At 47.6% G+C, this 19,176-nt stretch overlaps 1 protein-coding gene across 3 annotated transcripts in view; it reads right to left on the reverse strand.

Annotated features, from left to right (window-relative positions):
• HOMER2 (homer scaffold protein 2) overlaps window positions 1-19,176 on the reverse strand; it is a 147,299-nt gene that overhangs the window by 90,098 nt on the left and 38,025 nt on the right. The window contains exon 1 of one of the 3 annotated variants that reach the window (XM_017894869.1): window positions 18,896-19,147. The exons of 1 other annotated variant lie outside the window; for it this stretch is intronic. In XM_017894869.1, the coding sequence (XP_017750358.1) occupies window positions 18,896-19,023 (128 nt within the window). In that variant the 5' untranslated portion in view covers window positions 19,024-19,147. Of the gene's footprint in view, window positions 1-18,726; window positions 18,777-18,895; window positions 19,148-19,176 lie in introns of those variants that run through there. One more of the 3 variants, XM_017894870.1, reaches the window with a different exon arrangement.

Raw genomic sequence — 19,176 nt, forward strand, 5'->3', positions numbered from 1 at the left:
ACTGCAGCCTTGACCCTCCTGGGCTCAAGTAGTCCTCCTGCCTCAGCCTCCTGAGTAGCTGGGACTACACGTGCACGCCACCACGCCCAGATGATTAAAAAAAGCAAGCAAGCAAACAAACAAACAAACAAACAAAAACGACTGGTAGGGAAGAGGTCTCACTATGTCACCCCAGGCTGATCTCGAACTTGTGGCTTCAAGCAATCCTCCCACCTCAGCCTCCCAAAGTGCTAGGTGTACAGGTGTGAGCCACTGCACCCAGCCAAGAATCCCACCTTCTCATCATTCTCACAGAAACATGCCCAGATCCCTCCTGCTCTCCTCCAAATGTCCTTCCACACATCTATACTCAGGGGACCTCTGGTGCCCAAAACCAAACGCAGGGTTCTAGATGGGAGCGGGGCAGGCCCACTGCCTCCTTTCTTACAGTGCTTTCACACTTCACTAAGGTCTTCAGAGTTTTAGGCAGCATCCCGGCAATCACATCACCAGGGCTGACTCACAGGGAGCTCACCTTCCACTCGAAATCCCCAAGTCTCTCTTACACTCACAAAAGACCCGCCCCACTCCCCACACTCAAGACATGAATAGGTGCCATCACTCTACCTTGGGAAGAGGCAGACACCACACCTTCCCTGCCACGCAGCATCACACAGGGTCCTCCCTGCTCTGGATATTCCCAAATCTGAGCTGGTCCTTCCCGCTCCCTATCCTCCCACACTCACGGGAAATCCTTCTGGAAATGAGCAGGCCTCAGTATCCCTGGCCAGAACACTCCCTTCACTTTCATGGCTTACTGGAAACCAGTGAGTCCCTGAGGGCAACACACCCCACCGCCCCCCACATACGCAGAACAGAAAGGGAGGGGGAAGGGTATCCTGGTGGCCCCCATCATGCCGTCCCTGTGTGTCCTGGAGGCGAGGTCATTCAGCCACCTGCTCCCACCCACCTTTGCCTGCCTCTACGTTACTTTCTGCCATCCACCAAGTGCTTCAGCTCCTGGCCCAGCCTCCTCTTCCACCCACCACCTGTCACCATCCACAGGGATAACCCTCAACACCCTGGACTCAGTTCCTCAGCCTCTTTCACTCCAATGCCTCCTTCCCCATGCTCCTTTAGTGACCCTCACCCACAGCCATACCCTGGAATCCTCCATCACCCTAAAACATGAGCTGCAAATCCCTTGCTTCCCGCCCACACTGCCCATCCTCCCAGCCCCCCGCACACGCATTTCCCACCTTGCAGAGACCTCCAGGCCACTGATTTACTTCCCCTCTCCACTGGCCACCTCCTGGCCTCCCTTTCTTCCTGGAAGGGCTCATGTCCGTCCCATGGTCTCTCATGGTTACCAATCCCCAGTGGATCCTGCCCCCGCCAAGCCTGGCCGAATCCCAGCCTGATGCCTTCTGCCATCTGCTTCCTTTACGCCCACACCCAAGCCACTGGGCAAGGTCAAAACAGGGTGGACAAGTTTCACTTTAAATTCATGTTCTCTGACCTCAAACTGTCACTCTGCAGTGGCCAGCAGGCCTGTGTTTCTCTGGTAGGCTTGCCGCTCATTCCCAGACAACAATTTCACATCACCTTCTCCTCCAGCTTCCCACGCCCTGTCCCCCATTCCTGCTCTCTGCTGATGACCCTGCTTCATACTTCAGATGGAAAAGAGGAGCCACAGATGGGAACTCTGTCTTCTCACCACACCAGTCCCGCCTGCATCTCCGTCACGGTGGCCTCCTTCCCTGGTGCTCTGAACCACAGCCTCTCATCTTCTTAAGGCCTGGGCTCCTCGGCCCCCTGCCTTCAACCGGGTAGCGCTCCCCTCACACCTTGTCTGCTGCATCTCCTGCCTTCAATGCTTCTTTCCGCACCTGCAGCCTCTCATGCTATGGTTCTATTTCTCTGCTCCCTTAACAGTCAACTTCTTCAAAACGTGGTCTACACAACGCTGCTCCCCAGCCTCGCACTCACCTTCCAACCCACCTGGCTCCCGGACCCATCTCAACATGGATGGGGGTCAGCCAGCGCTCAAACCAATGCCCAAACTCTCCTGCTTGGGACACTTCTCCATTGGCCACCCTGGGGCCACCACACCTCACTGGCCACTCCTCCTCTATCTTCTCTGCCGGCTCCTTCTCCTCTATGGCCACCTAAAGGATGGGTGTTGCATGCTCAGTCCTGAGCCCTCTCCTCTGCCTACCCTCCCTCCCTGGGTGACCTCACTAGAGTTTTCCCAGCTGACCTCTCAGCTGAGCCCCAGATTCATATAATTACCTGCCTCCTCCTCAGCTCCACCTCTACTCACCCCTTCAACCTGAACCTGCTGATACTGAATTTGACTCCCATACCCCGATCCTAACTTGCTCCTCCTCCAGGCTTCCCCACATCTCCTAGTGGCATAACCCAAAAACCAAAGGGGTCTTCTTTATTCCCTCCCTCTCCCTCACCCCTTATGCCATATCTCATCCATCTGAAAGTTCTCACAAATCCATCTGCAAGCCTTCTGTAGAACACACCCACTTCTGTCTCCTCTGCGACCTTCTCAGCCTCAGCCAGGAACTGCTTTGACCTGGAGATCTTCGATGGGTCTCTTTGCTTCCTTCAACTCTTGTCCCCTTCCACTGCATCCCCCACAGAGCAGCAGTGTGCTCTTCTTAAATCTGAAGAAGGATCATGCTGCAGCCGTACTAAAACCTTTCACTCTTATTCAATCATACCGCCCATCAAATAAAACTGCCAGTCCATGCCTCAGTTCAATTTCATCCTCACGTACGTCTTTCTTCAATCGGAGACAGGGTGCCCTCCCTTCACTCGCTGCAATCCCGCCCTGCTGGTCTGACTTCAGTCTCTCAAACATTCCAGACATCTCCTTCCTACTTGCAGTCTTTGCACCTGTTCTTCCCTCCACCTAGAACGCTCTGCTCCCTTTCTGCACATGTGGTTGCAGCTTAAATGTCACCACCTCTTCAGAGGGGCATCTCACAACCACACATTCTAAAGTCGGTCTCAGCCCTTGCTTCTTTCCTCTGGCACTGAGCACAACCTGCAGTTATTTTATTTGTGGATCCATTTACAGGTTGTGTTTTCAGGGGAGGGGCCAGGGACAGGTGGAACTGTCTTCCTCACTAGAATGTAAATTCCACACAGAGAGGGATGGTGTCTGTTTTGCTCACCATTGATTACATGTTGAAATACTATTTTTGGTATATTGGATTAAAATGTTAATTTCACTTGTTTCTTGTCACTCTTTTAATGTGGATACTAGAAAACTTAAAATTACATACATGGTTCTCCTATTTTTTTTTTTTTTTTTTTTTTTTGGAGACAGAGTCTCGCTCTGTCACCCAGACTGGACTGCAGTGGTGCAATCTCAGCTCACTGCAACCTCCGTCTCCCAGATTCAAGCGATCCTCCCACCTCAACCTCCCAAGGAGCTGGGACAGAAGGTGCATGCCACCATGCCTAACTAGTTTTGTTTTGTTTTGTAGAGATGGGGTTTCTACATGAACTCCTAAGCTCAAGTGATCCACCTGCCTCGGCCTCCCAAGGTGCTGGGATTACAGGCATCAACCACCATTCCCGGCCAGCTCTCCTATTTCTATTAGACAGAGCTGGTCTGGAAGGCCAAGGGTGGGGGAGTCACAGATTATAACAGATTATAACTTCATATGATAATTAAACGTTTTATGAGCTAAACAACATAGAGGGGCCTGGACCAAAAATATTCAGGGTACACACAAGACTGTTGGGTTGGGTTAGGTTATAGCAGGCTTGAAATATCAACTAATGAAGATGAAGCCATGAATCATCACTACTTAGCTTATGTCAAATATCCATGACATGTGCACATTTGAAGGCCAACATTCAGATGACAGAGGATGTGTTTCAACACAGTCATACAGCAAATATCCTGCTGCCCCTCCCAACTCCAATGGGTTCCCAAGCCACTGTGAATGACATACAGTCTAGACATTCTTCTCTGCATAAGACTTCATGCTCTCACCTTCAGCTTTCCCCTTCTCAAACTTAGTGAATGAGACTCAGTGACAGAAACTTGGATTTTGTTATGGTTTGATTTCTCTAACTTTGGGCTGCTGCTGGATTGAGTGGGCTGAGGGACAGTGATGTGCAGAAGCAATCAGCCCATATTCCCTGAGTTCCATGAGACACACATTAAGTCAGAGAGTGGGGAGGGACACAGATAAGCCACCCCCACACTGCCTCTGCCCTCCAGGTCAGCACATTAATGTTCGTTCCCTCCAAGAGATTATCCGCTCCCATGGAGCAAGAAAATCCACTTCTCACAGAGGTTAATAAACTTACAGATCTCATTACTCAAAGTGGTCATGCTGGTGAGAATTTTAATGCATTTTTCAGAAAGGGTCTGGAAGAATTATTAACAACAGAACAGTGACTGGCAACTCAGAGAAGTGAGGGTAAAGAGGTGACCGATGGAGACAGAGCAGGCTCCCCCTCCTCCCACACGGTGTGCCCAGGGCTGTGGATGGCAAAGCACTCCGAGTCTGATCAGGGTGGCTGTCCCTGTGCACCCACCTTCTGGGTCTGGGACTGCTTGCATCTGTTCTCATTCCCTGGTTGCTTGGCATGTTGGCACATCATCTACCAGTGGCCACTGGCACTTTTACAAAGTCACAGTCTTCAATCTTCAACTGGTCCCTGAAGGCTATTCCCTAGTATTTGTCTCAGCTCATTCCCCGCCCCAACCCTACAACCAGCCTTACCAACCCATTTTCCTTCTTGATCTACCCTCCAGTTCTCAATCAACCCCTTATTTCACACAGAGAAGAAAATGCCAGCTCAGCTGGGCGTGGTAGCTCATGCTTGTAATCCCAGCACTTTGGGAGGCCGAGGCAGGTGGGTCACCTGAGGTCAGGAGTTTGAGACCAGCCTGGCCAACATGGCGAAACCCCGTCTCTACTAAAAAAATACAAAAATTAACCAGGCATGGTGGTACACACCTGTAATCCCAGCTACTCAGGAGGCTGAGCAGGAGAACTGCTTGAACCCAGGAGATAGAGGTTGCAGTGAGTTTAGATCACGCCACTCCACTCCAGCCTGGGTGACAGAGCAAGACACCATCCCCCCACAAAAAAAGAAAATGCCAGCTGATCAAGCTCCCACACCCTTCTTCTGGCCACAGTCTCAAAATGCCTCTACACCTGCACCTTGCCTGGTGTCTGAGGATGTTGCACTCCTCTTCAGGTCTTCCTCTAGTTGCCTCCTCCCTCCAACCTCACTGCCTCTCATCCTTCTCTAAGATGTTCAATCTCCCCTTTTCTTTACCCTTAGACTCCCAACATCCTCAGCTTATGAAACAAACATCAATGGTCCTTTTACCCTGACTCACTTTCAAGCTGCCTTCATCATCAGCTAGACTTCTCCACCTGCTCCTCACATACTCACTTCTTAAATGCATTTTGCCTGCAAATGGATTTGTGTTTTCACATTTGGCTGAGGCTGCTCTCAAACTCCCTCAGTGCCCTAACGCTCCTGCTCCCATAGGGGTACTTAATAGTCTCAGTCCCCCCGCCTCCACTAAGCTCTCTGAGCCCTCTGACCCTGTTGAGAATGCTCCCCTTTCAGCCTTCTCTCTCCTGGCTTCTGCAACCCCTCTCTCCTCCAGCCTTCCTCTGAGTCTCATCACCTCTCGGTCTCATTCACCGGCTTCTTTTCCTTCCCTCCAATTGCAGGCCTTGGCCAGAATTCCATCTTTATCCTTCTTGACTTTCTTTCTCCTTAGGAAGTCAAATCCATCTTAGAGGTGATGGCTCCCAAATCTGTATCTCTGACTCTATCTGAACTGTTGAGTGTTAGAACTGAATTTACACTTGCTATGGATAGCCTGGACAAGTGGAATGTCACCGTATCCACCCAAAACTAAACTCTCATTTTCCCCAAAAGAACTGCATCTCCTCTTACATTCCCAATCTGTCAACATCACCACTATCAGCCGCACAGCCTAGAAACATACACGTCAATGGTAACTCAGCCTCTCCCATTCTCTCATCCTGACAACCAAGAGTGGAGTCCATCCACCACAGGACTCTAATGGGAGCTTTGGCCTCCAGAAAGTGCATCTTAAGAACAGGAATTCTGGGGCCGGGTACAGGGGCTCGTGCCTGTAATCCCAGCACTTTGGGAGGCTGAGGCGGGCGGATCACAAGGTCAGAAGATCGAGACCATCCTGGCTAACATGGTGAAACCCTGTCTCTACTAAAAATACAAAAAATTAGCTGGGCTTGGTGGCAGGCACCTGTAGTCCCAGCTACTTGGGAGGCTGAGGCAGGAGAATGGCGTGAACCCAGGAGGCAGAGCTTGCAGTTAGCCAAGATTGCGCGCCACTGCACTCCAGCCTGGGCTACAGAGCGAGACTGCGTCTCAAAATAATAATAATTAAAAAAAAAGAACAAGAATTTTGGTCAGGCACTGTGGCTCATGCCTGTAATCCCAACACTTTGGGAGGGCAAGGTGGGCAGATCACTTGAGGCTAGAAGTTCAAGACCAGCCTGGCCAACATGGCAAAACCCTGTCTCTACTAAAAATATAAAACAAAAATAGCCAGGTGTGGTGGTGCATTCCTGTAGTCCCAGCTACTCAGGGGGCTGAGGTAGCAGGATCGCTTGAACCTGGGAGGTGGAGGTTGCATTGAGCCGAGATTGCGCCACTGCACTGCAGCCTGGGTGACAGAGCAAGACTCTGTCTCAACGACAACAAAAAAGAATGTGAATTTTGCTCTCAGATATGCTCAAGCTTGGTTTCCAACTCTGCCATGTCCTGACTCACAGTTTTGGTAGGCTACTGAATCTCTTAAACCCAGTTTCTTCAACTACGAAAATTTGGACACTTGTCTAAATGTCCATCAATGATAGACTAGATTAAGAAAATGTGGCACATATATACCATGGAATACTATGCAGCCATAAAAAAGGATGAGTTCATGTCCTTTGTAGGGACATGGATGAAGCTGGAAACCATCATTCTCAGCAACTATTGCAAGGACAGAAAACCAAACACCGCATGTTCTCACTCATAGGTGGGAAGTGAACAATGAGAACACTTGGACACAGGAAGGGGAACATCACACACCAGGGCCTGTCGTGGGGTGGGGTAGCGGGGAGGGATAGCATTAGGAGATATACCTAATGTAAATGACGAGTTAATGGGTGCAGCACACCAACATGGCACATGTATACATATGTAACAAAGCTGCATGTTGTGCACATGTACCCTAGAACTTAAAAGTATAGTAAAAAAAAAAAACAAGAAAGAAAATGTGGAGGTTGTTGTAAGAGTTAAATAGGATATTGCATAGACAGCACTCTCCATAGTGACTCCAACCTACCATTAAATGATAGCTTAATTGTGTCCTCATTTAGCAACTATATGTGAAAGAACTGCGAGGCGGGAGGATTGCTCAGGAGATCAAGACCAGCCTGGGCAACACAGTGCAACCCTATCTCTACAAAACATAAAAAATTAGCTGTGCATGGGCCGGGTGTGGTGGCTCATGCCTGTAATGCCAGCACTTTGGGAGGCTGAGGCAGGAGGATCACGAGGTCAGGAGATCGAGACCATCCTGGCTAACACTGTGAAACCCTGTCTCTACTAAAAACACAAAAATTAGCCGGGCGTGGTGGCGGGCGCCTGTAGTCCCAGCTACTCGGGAGGCTGAGGCAGGAGAATGGCGTGAACCCGAGAGGCAGAGCTTGCAGTGAGCAGAGATCGCGCCACTGCACTCTAGCCTGGGCGACAGAGTGAGAGTCTGTCTCAAAAAAAAAAAAAAAAAATTCCTAAAACAAGCATTATTCTTCCTTCAAAACTGAAAATATTCCCTTACTGCCTACAGATTGAACTCCATACATTATAGTGCGTTCCTGTCTCCCACCCCAAGTCACCTCTTCCTCTCCAAGCCCACTGCTTGATGCCCAGGTCAGGCCTCATTCTTCGACACTAGGACAAGCTGCTCCCCTGACCTCCAGCCTCACCTATAGCTGGCTCCCAGGATTAAGTCCCAACACCTTAACCCAGAGGTCTCTTCTTCATGCCTATACCTTCCCAAGCCCTTCTCCACATTCACCTTCTACTCCACACTCTTTTGCGTCTCCATGCCTATTATTAATAGCTAATGTGAATCAACATGGGTGTTTAATCCTTACAACAACCCTACAACATTGGTATAATACTATTATTATTCTTATTTCACAGATGAAGAAATGGAATCTCAAAGAAGATCAGTACATTGCTCCAGTCACACAGGCAGTGAATGGCCAGACAAAGACTGGGTCCAGGGTCCCTGTTCTTGAGCCCCATACTTCACTACTTTCCTTGGGCAACACTCTGCCTAAATGCCCTGTTCCTCATTTTGTCTGCCTGAGAAACTCCTCTTTATCCTTCAAGACTTAGCTTGGACGTCACCCCCTTCAGGAAGTCTTCTCTAACTTCTTACAGACTTAAGCATGTATCCATGTTCATATTTCAATAACAGACTTATCTCATTGCCCTAATTACCTGCTCACCAGCCATCTCCCTCAGGAAGGCAGGGACTCTGTCTTATGACCTGTCTTCCTTGTGTCTAGCCCAGAGAAGGTGCTCAACATTCAGGTGACGGTCATTGGCCAAAGGAGCAAGAAAGGTAAGAGCTGATGAACCGATGAAGGGTGATCAAAAAGGAATTCAGATCCATGTAAGGATGGGAGTCCAGAGACGTATAGGGACCCTGAAACTACTGACTAGTCCACACGGCCCCTGGTACAACATCCCCCAATGCCCATCCATTGGGCAGTGTTTACTTCATGTCCAACTTCTCCACTAGCCTGTAAGCATCCTAGAGCCACTGATGTCCATCATTGTGTTCCGAGCACCCACAACAATGCCTGACACAGGTAGGTCACTGTTGAATGAATGAGTGAATGCATATACAAATAATCAATGAAGGGCTCCCTGACCAGCAACACAAATCCCTAGTCTAATGCCACAATGGGGAGAAACCCCTAAACTTTGTCCACATTTGCACCTCCCTGTAAAAGCAACTGGTTGGCAAATTGGCTTTCTTGTTGATATACATGGGTCAGCTCACTCTCCTGGCCTTCCCGATCCTCTGGCTGCTGACATTCCTCCACCCACACCACCTGAGAGGCTTAGCAACATGAGGCAATATTTCACAGGGCAAGCCTCAGATTGCCTGAGTCACCTGATGACTGGAAGCCAACTCTGGCACTGCTCCGGACTGGGAGCAGAGTGACTGGGTAGTCTCGAAGGCAGCTGCACAGAGTGGCTGAAGACTCAGACAGTGCCCAGGGGGATTAAGGATGAGGGAATGGAGGCACGTGTCATCCCCAACCACCTAATTCCAGCGGGTGCCCAAAGGGCTAACTTCTCACCCAAAGAAGAAATGATGGCAATGGTAATGATAATGATGATAAACTTGACCACCATTTATTGAGTATTTATGTGTCCAGCACTGTACTAAATGCTTTATACACATTTTCTATTTAATCACCTCAATCATTTACTAGATGAGGACAGTGAAGCTTAGAGAGAGAAAATATCTCATCTAAGCTCACACAGCCAGTGAGGGTGAGGAGGGCTGGGGCTTGAGCTGCATGCGTTTAACCATCCTTCCCAGCCCCCACAACCAACAGTACTCCATGACAATGCACTCTCCACTGAGACAGCTGGGTCTACGCTCAGTCCACATGCAGTTAGAGAGCTCTTCCTCATACCAAGTGAGCTGAAATGTGCCTTGATGCCACCTCCACTGGGAGCTACTTTTCCTTGTCTGGAGCATCCTGGAAGAGGCTCCATTCCTCTTCCCCATGAGGACCCTCTCCATCACCAGCTCCCGCAGGACACAAGCCAAAACAACTCTCCTTTTTTCCATTTATCTAAAAACTCCAATTAAAAGCTTTCCCAATTAGAGACCCCAAAAGGAATCCATTGCCCAGGCAGTGGGGTCTGCAATATTCCTCACTCATCAGGTCCCTGTGGACACCGCCCACCCCATAACCCATAGACAAGATTACCCCCAGAGCAAAAGGAGGACTAAAGGCAGACTGGACTGTCCCTCACTGGTGATCTAGACAGAGATTTCCCCAGGCAAGGCAAAGAAAGGGGCCACCTAGAGCCCCTGCATAGCTGGGACCCGCCTTCACTTCGGCCCTCCTTTGACTGGGAGCTACTTGTATACTCAGGGCTTCTTTTTAATACATGGCTCTTACCCTGACTCCTGTGGCTGGTGGTAAAGCCTTATCCTAAGCTTGTCTGCACAGGGGTGGGGACTCTACCATCTCCAATTCCTCAGAGGAATAATAATAAGACTATCAACCAGGCTTATGAATAAAAATTTTTTAAAAAAATCTCTCTAGCCTTTGATAAATGTCTAAATGTGTTCCCCACAAGCGTATTTTTATTCTAACAAGCTAATTTGAAATATAATTTAAATAAATTCTACCAGAATGATACCATATGACTAACAGCACTCTGGTGGCAGAACTACTGGAGTCTTCATCATGCATTCAGAGGCTCCCATCCTGCCACTCTTCCCACACAAAAAGCACCCCGCTAGGAAACCGGATCATGATGCCAGCTCTCACCTCCAAACCTATAAATACGACTTGGGGGCAGCCTGTGTGCGCAATACCTAGAAAATGCAGACACATAACAAGCAGTGCTTAAAAGACCAGTGGATGAAAACCAATGCAAATTAGAAGCTTTTTGCCCCAATTCCTCACAAAGCTTCTTTTTGCTCAATTTATTTTCACCCTGGGGAAAAAAACAAAGTCTAACTCTCAAGATCTATAAAGTCAGGACTTCATACACCACAGATTTCTAACATTCAGAAAAATGTCTTTTCTCTATTGTAAATATGCTATTTGACTGCTGCTCACATTTCACAAAGGTGAAAAAAGTTTTTCTTGTCAAATGGAAAAGGGGTCCATGCCCTCAGCCCCACCCCGTGTACCAAAGGGAAGTTCTTTTTCCAAAGATTTTAGATGTTTGTGCAGGCTGTGGTGACATTTCAGTGGATTTGCCCAGGGTTTATTATTTTTAAAACATTTTAAATTTCCCTTCATACTAAAGCAGGAAATATAATGTCCTTCCTTTGGTACACATCCCTGCCAACCAGCTCACTGGGGGAATTCTCTTTGAAGGAGGGGGTGTGATATACACCAAAGAGCCATTGAAGCAAAAGGGGGCCTTCGAGGTATGGTTATGGGTGCTTTCTGCTTGCAAAGAACCTTCTCATCCAAGTCTTAAAGCAGAATTACTCTGCCCTGATATTTCCAAACAAGGAGAAACAATCTGAGCAGCTGGGTCTCGGTCCACCAACCACCCTTAGCAACAATGATGAATCCTTGATGTTCTTACCAAGATTCACTAAGTAGCCGTGACTCACCCAAATTACACAGGCACCGCAAATTACCCCATGTTAATTGTGATCTTGGTCTCCTCTACCATTTCTTTCCTTCAGTAATTCATTTAAAGCAAACAACTGCTTTAAGAAATTGTTAAAATGTCTTAAAAAAAAAAAAAAAAGAAAGAAAGAAAAAGAGCCTGTCTTGTTCCAGAAAGGATTTAAATAGGTTTACAAAGATGTATAAGATTTAGCAAAATGACAAATTAGAAGTAGGTATGGATTTAAATGATGAGGTATTTTTATAGTTATTGGCATATAAAGATGTCCACTCAAGATATTTTAAGTTGGAAAAATTATGTTACAAAACAGATGTATAAAATGATTGCATTTTGTTAAAAATAGACTTGCTCTATGTAGACATACATCTAGACACACACAGACATATATACGTGGAAAAAAGTACAAAGGCAGACATTGAAATGCTGATGGAGGTTATCCCTAAGACGTGGGATGACAAGTAATTTGCACTTCCTTCTTTATGCTGTTATTTTTCAGTATAAACATGTAGTTTTTTTATAATTAGAAAAAAGCAAAGCTATTTTCCTTTGGTTTAAAAAAAAAAAAAAGTGGTAGATGGCCAGGCGCAGTGGCTCATGCCTGTAATCCCAGCACTTTGGGAGGCTGAGGTGGGCAGATCATGAGGTCAGGAGATCGAGACCATCCTGGCTAACAGGGTGCAATCCCATCTCTACTAAAATACAAAAAATTAGCCGGGCATTGTGGCAGGTGCCTGCAGTCCCAGCTGCTCGGGAGGCTGAGGCAGGAGAATCCCTTGAACCCAAGAGGCGGAGGTTGCAGTGAGCCAAAATCGCACCATTGCACTCCAGCCTGGGCAACAGAGTGAGACTCTGTCTCAAAAAAATTAAAAANGGGATGACAAGTAATTTGCACTTCCTTCTTTATGCTGTTATTTTTCAGTATAAACATGTAGTTTTTTTATAATTAGAAAAAAGCAAAGCTATTTTCCTTTGGTTTAAAAAAAAAAAAAAAGGGGTAGATGGCCAGGCGCAGTGGCTCATGCCTGTAATCCCAGCACTTTGGGAGGCTGAGGTGGGCAGATCATGAGGTCAGGAGATCGAGACCATCCTGGCTAACAGGGTGCAATCCCATCTCTACTAAAAATACAAAAAATTAGCCGGGCATTGTGGCAGGTGCCTGCAGTCCCAGCTGCTCGGGAGGCTGAGGCAGGAGAATCCCTTGAACCCAAGAGGCGGAGGTTGCAGTGAGCCAAAATCGCACCATTGCACTCCAGCCTGGGCAACAGAGTGAGACTCTGTCTCAAAAAAATTAAAAAAAAAAAAAAAGTGGTAGATGATAAAGGGTAAAGACAAAGCAAAGGTAGGGCCATCACACTGAGCTAGAAATAAAGGTAATGGATGAGGTCTGATAAATCTGCTAAGGGTCATCACACATTTAACTCTTAAGTTCCTCAGGAGCCATTCCAGAAAAGAAACCTAATAATTTACACAAATCACTGAGTCTATTAGACAAAAATAAACCATGTGCTCTGCTCAGCATCCTCCTTCAGGGAACTGCGCGAGCAGCAAACATGCCTCTATTCTTTCCTAACAACCCTCAGACCAGAAACTTCAGGACAGTTTCCAACAAGAATGATGGCATTTTCCCAAAGTAAAAGTCAACCCAAAGACTGGTCTGGCCATTGCTACCTCCCTGACCTCTTCACCTTCATGCTCTCTCTGGCTCACTCTGCTCCAGCCATACTAGCTTCCTTATTATTTCTTGAAAAAGCCAGGCATGCCCCTGCCTCAGGGCCTTTACACCTGCTGTTCACACTATTCACACTGCCAGGAACACTTCCCTCAGACACCTCCACAGCTCACTCTCCTCCTTCTTTCAGCTCTTTAATGCCTCCTTTTCAGTGAAGTCTTCTAACTGGATCCCCATCTAAAATCTCTATCCCACTGCAACATCCTCTAGTCCCCTTCCTTATCCTATTGCTATCTAATAAACTGTGTATTTTACTAAAAAAAAACAACAAAGCAAGTCAACCAAAAGAGAATATTCATTCACACCTATTTACACACTCATTCAATATCTACTTATTTAGTGCCTACTCCATTCCAAATTCTGTGTATTCTTCCAATTCAGACAGTAAGGGGGATGGTTGTGTAACCATCAGTGTGCCACAGCATCTGTCCTCCCCACAATGTACCACGGCATCTTTCCTCAATTCCCCAAATAGATGGGCACCCCTCCACCACCACCTGTGACACCCAATGGACTATAACATTGTGTTTACTCTCACAGCATTTCACATATAAAGCTGGTCCTTGTGTATGTAGTTTATCTCCCTTTCTAAAATATAAACTCCCCAAGGGCAGGAACTAACTAGTGGGTCTGCTCATCTCTGGATCCCCACAGCACTTGCCAACTGCCTTACCAGTGTACGGACAGAAGGAACATTAGAAAGTGAAGTTTAACAAACCCACAGGACCAAGAGAAGTCAAACTCACCTCAACATATCTGAGAGACTGTATCTACTGTAGTCAACTCAAACCCCAAAGAACAGCCCTATAATTTGTTGGGACTACAGAATCTGGTGTGATTCAGGAGGAATGGAAAATTAAAGAAGAAGGAATGAATGAACATCAAAAGAAAGTTAATCGGTATAGACTACCAAAAGGCAGCCCGAGGTGTTAGATAACCAAGATTGTGGCACCCGTACATGGCAAGGTAATATTGGCTGAACAAAATAAATGAATGTAAAATGAAGCCAAACAGCAATACAGTAGATCTTATTTGTAAACACTGACAAAATCAGCTAAAAGTCACAACAGTAGACAAGCTGGCTTTTCTGTTAGTCTTTTGCAGGAGAGTAAAAAGGTAATTTACAACCCCAGTACTCAAATGACAGCAGACAGCCCGAAAATTAACCTATGTCACAATAAAAGTTAAATGGTTTGCTTTAGTGTTAAAAGAAAACTGCATCCAAACGTGATCTCTTTCTCTCTTGGCCCTTGCAACTCCCAATCAAGCAAGCTATACAAAAGTTAACCCCCAAATTATCACAACTTCCAGGCCAGCATGAAGCAAGGCTGCCGACAACATTCAAGCATTAACTCAATCAAAAATTATTTACTGGAGGCCTATTTGGTGCCAGGCACTGTGCTAGGTGTTGGAATACACAGGTGAAAAAGATAAGGCCCTATCCTTTTGGGATGCTACTGGGGGAAGACAGATTATAAATAAGTAAATAACACCTGCATGCTTACTGGCATGCTGTGGTGAGCAATTATAGGAAACAAAGGTAGGGCTGGGGCCAAGCACTTTGGGAGGCTGAGATGAGCAGATCACTTGAGGCCAAGAGTTCAAGACCAACCAGGCCAACATGGCAAAACCCCGTCTCTACTAAAAATACAAAAGAATTAGCTGGGTGTGGCCAGGCACGGCGGCTCACGCCTGTAATCCCAGCACTTTGGGAGGCTGAGGCGGGCGGATCACGAGGTCAGGAGATGGAGTCCATCCTGGATAACACGGTGAAACCCTGTCTCTACTAAAAATACAAAAAATTAGCCGGTGTGGTGGCAGGCGCCTGTAGTCTGAGGCAGGACAATGGCGTGAACCCAGGAGGTGGAGCTTGCAATGAGTTGAGATCGAGCCACTGCACTCCAGCCTGGGCGACAGAGTGAGACTCTGTCTCAAAAACAACAACAACAACAAAAGAATTAGCTGGGTGTGATGGCACATGCCTATAATCCCAGCTACTCAGGAAGCTGAGGCATGAGAATCGCTTGAACCCAGGAGGCAGAGGTTGCAGTGAGCAGAGATCACACCACTGCACTCCATCCTGGGTGACACAGGGAGACGCTGTCTCAAAAAAAAAAAAAGAAAAAGAAAAAAGAAAAAAAAGTGGGGCTGGGTTAAAGAGGTGAGTGCTCTAGACAGGATGGCAAGAAAGACCCTGAACGGGTGACCCTGAGGCCAAAGTCTGAAAGGAAAGAGGAAGATAAGAGAATTCCAGGCAGAGGAAACAGCAAGTACAAGGATCTCAGGTAGGGCAAGAAAAGGGAAGGAGATCTATGTTAGCAGAACACAGTGAGGGACATAGTAGCATGGCAGGGGGAGCTGGGCCAGCGCCTGGTCAGTGGGAGGTATTTAAAAAGAGGAATTACATGAGCTGATTTATGATTTTAAAAGCTGGTCACTTAGGCTCCTGTGTGAAAAATGGACTGCAGACAACCCAAAGTGGATACTGGGGGGCCTGTTAGGAAGGAGGCGATGGTGGCTAGAGTGGGAACTATGGCTATGGGGCGAGGTGAATGCACTCCAGATATATCCTGGAAGTAGAACACATAAGACAAACTGAGAGCCTGCATGTGAGAGGTGGGGAAGAGGACTAAAGGATGACTCTTGGCAAATGAGTGCGTGGTAGGGCCACTGACTGGGATGGGGAAGATGGAAGGAAGGTGAGAACTGGAAGGCATATCAAGAGCTCCATGTATGGACGAGAGTCAGAAGCTCCAAGAAAGATCTGAGCTACAAATTAAAGCATGGGCATCATGGGCATATAGATGGCATTTGAAGCCATGGGAGGGGTGGGGAGGAGTTGGGGGTGGGACAGTATTACCTAGGAAGACAGTGTGGACAGAGAAAAGGAACCAGGACCAGTCCCTGGGCAACCCAATGATTAGGAGTAAGAAGAAAAGCAGGAAACAGTGGGGCCAGAGGAGCTGAGAGGGGTGTTGTTTTGAGGAGAGGGAGTGGTCATTTGTGAGGAATGCTGCTGAGAGAGACGTGAAGTGAGGTGAGGCAGATATCTGGCAGCCTCCTGGCCACCCAAGACCCTGTTCTGGTACAGAGGTGAGGCAGAAGCCAGACTGTAGAGTGTGGAGAGTGAACAAATGGCAGGAGAAAGTGAATGGAGCCAGTGGGTTTGGACGTATCTTTTGAGGTGTTTTCAGGTGAAGAAGAGCAAAGAAGTGAAACAGGAGAGGGACGTAGGAGGGAGGGAGAGCTCCTTTTTAAGATGAGAGAAACTAAAGCCATGCTATCCAATATGGTGGCCACTGGCTACATGTGGCTATTTAAATTTAGATTAAGTTAAAAATTCAGGTCCTCAGTCTCAACAACCACATTTCAAGTGTCCAATAACCACATGTGCTGGTGGCTGCCATGCAGATACAGAACATTTCCAGCAGTGCAGAAAGTTCTGTTGGACAGATGTATGCTCTTATACTGATGGAAAAGATCCCAGAGAGAAAGCTGGTTAGGAAGGAGAGAAAGGCGGTTACAAAGGAGAGAAAAGATGGGAAGAGGAAGGGATAGAATGGACGCTACTCCAGAAGATGGGGCCTCTGGTAGGAAGAGATGAGGTACTGGCCATCCAGCACAGCAGGCAGGTAGAAGGTAGCAGCAGCTGCATACTAGACTAGGTGGTGGCAAAATGAAGACATTACCTTGGTCAAAAGTGCCTATCTTGTCAATCGAAAGGGAAGCCAGGGGTGTGCAGAGGAAGGGGAGAGGTCTGGAAAGGGGAACAGGTATGAAATAGTTGCCTTAGGGAGTAGGAAAACAAACTCACTGGAGACCACACTTAACACAGAACACGTCGCAGAAGAGAAGTGGGAAATGGTAGCGAACATTTGAAGGAGGAGAAGCATCTCAAGTGGCGGGGGGAGGTAAACTCAGATAGTTTGTTTTTTTCCCCCTTAAATCCTAGTCCTGTCTACACAGCAGAGCCATGATAAAGCTGTAGGATTCCAGCAAGGTTTCCTACTAGCTGCCCTTTCAAAAGTTATTCCCCTCCATCCTACACAACTCTCAGAAAGGATGACATTGGTTCTATTTTCAGTTAAAACGGCTCCCTCCACTCTCCTGTCTGAACTGCTTCCCCAGCCCTTAGCTGCATCTCAATTTACGACCATGGTTTGTATCTTCACATAAATAATAGAAGACATGGATCTATTAAAAATGGCAGAGGTAGGTAGGAGTTACAAACCACCCTTTACCTACAAGAAGTGAGTAATATATACATTTATTGGATGATGTTAAAATTACATGAAAGACATATTCTGTGTTTAAACAAAATCCCCAAGCGTCTCCTCCCTGCTTCTCCACAAAAATTATTTTTTCACATTTTAAGGTTTTATGAGTAAACATTTTCATTTCCACAGAACTATTTGATCTCAACCACAGAGTTTCAGTATTTGTTTTTGATCACACAAGTATGATGGATTGGTTTTGTGTTGGTCAGGCGGAGGGAGGGCCAGAGAGCGAGTTAAAATTACCGGATCCCTTTTATCTTCCATCCTGAGACCTTACATTTGCCAACTCCTTTTTCCCTGTACAGTTTTTTAAAGTATGAAATCTGAGAACCTCAAAGGCTCCCACTGCTCAAAGATCAGCCTTTTCACAGTTCACTGAAGACTCACTGGAAATGTTACAGAAATATGGCCTGCCAGCTTGGGTGCCTCTGGGTAAAATCACCTATAGTTGCTGTTTATGTGAAATCTCCTCAATGTAAGCAAACTTCTTCAGCTCTCACTGCCCATCTCGCTTCCTCCTCTGTCACCCACCTCTGTCATGTCCAGTTCATGTTGGCCCACAGCCCTCAAACTTCCATTCCTCAAAACTCTTGGCCTGCCTCTGATCCCCTCACACACTCTGCAGCTCCCATGGCTAAGGTTTACCGGGCAAAATGACCAGAAACTTACCTGGAGTATGGTGCAAGAAAGCCACAGACCCAGGGGGGCTGAGCCAGGGCAGCAGGATAATCTTGCTCCTTACACTTCACTCTTGCCTTCCAGGCCCCACCCATCCCAAACAGGAAAGCAAGATCTCTAGACCCTCGGAGCAGAAGCATTTGAGTCCTGCGAAGGGCTGCTGGAAGAATGCTGGGCTCAGCAGCAGGGAACAGAGAGATTTAGGAACTCTGGTTCACTTCCCCACCTCCATGCCCACATGTCAGGCAGTGGCCTTGCCACTGCCGACTAAGTGTCCCCCTGCTACACAAATGCTCATCAGCTACACAGCCTAGGGGAAGTCACTGAACTACTTTGGGCCTCAGTTTCCTCATCTGTAAAGTGGGCATAAGTGTCCCCTGAATACGTATGGCAAACCATCAACGTGTGCCCAAATAGGGTGAGCAGATGTAAGGAGTTATTGTGCTATTAGCACAGTGGCTCCCAGACTCACAGAGCCTACTGCTCGGAGAGACGCCGAGGGGAAAGCTTAAATTACTTTATATACTCAGAAGCATTAGTCACTTCGACAGAGTATTTCAACTTCCCTCCTGAGCATCTACTCAGTTGTTTCAAAGACTGAAGCCTCACCTAGGTTCCTTATAGACTTGCATCATCTTCAGCATCTCAAAGCAGATCCAAAGTCCACTATTCCTACGCTGAAGGTTTATTATTATTTGATTATTTCTAGGAAAACTTCGATTTCGATTTTGCTTGTAATAAATCCAAACGTGGAGAACGACAAACTGCTTAGACTTACACAGGCCCTGGAGTTGATCGCTCCCAGGGGCGAAGAGACCGCGGAATGGCCGCGGCAGGAGGCCGGCCAGGGCACCGGTCCCCGTCAGGTGCCCCCGCGCCGGGGCTGTATGGGAGGGGAAGGGCCATGGGCTCCGCGCCCAGGCCAGGGTGCCCCTGCCGCGCGCGTGTCCTAGCGCCCCGGCGGAAGGCGCGGGTCAGGTGGCCCCAGGCTCCCGAGCGCCGAGTGTGCTCTCGCTCCGGCTTGGGGAGGCGGGGGCCGGCCCGCCCGGAGGCTCCGAG

The sequence above is a fragment of the Rhinopithecus bieti genome, unplaced genomic scaffold (genome assembly GCF_001698545.2).
Source record: "Rhinopithecus bieti isolate Rb0 unplaced genomic scaffold, ASM169854v2 scaffold_26298, whole genome shotgun sequence".
Classification (NCBI taxonomy): Eukaryota; Metazoa; Chordata; class Mammalia; order Primates; family Cercopithecidae; genus Rhinopithecus; species Rhinopithecus bieti.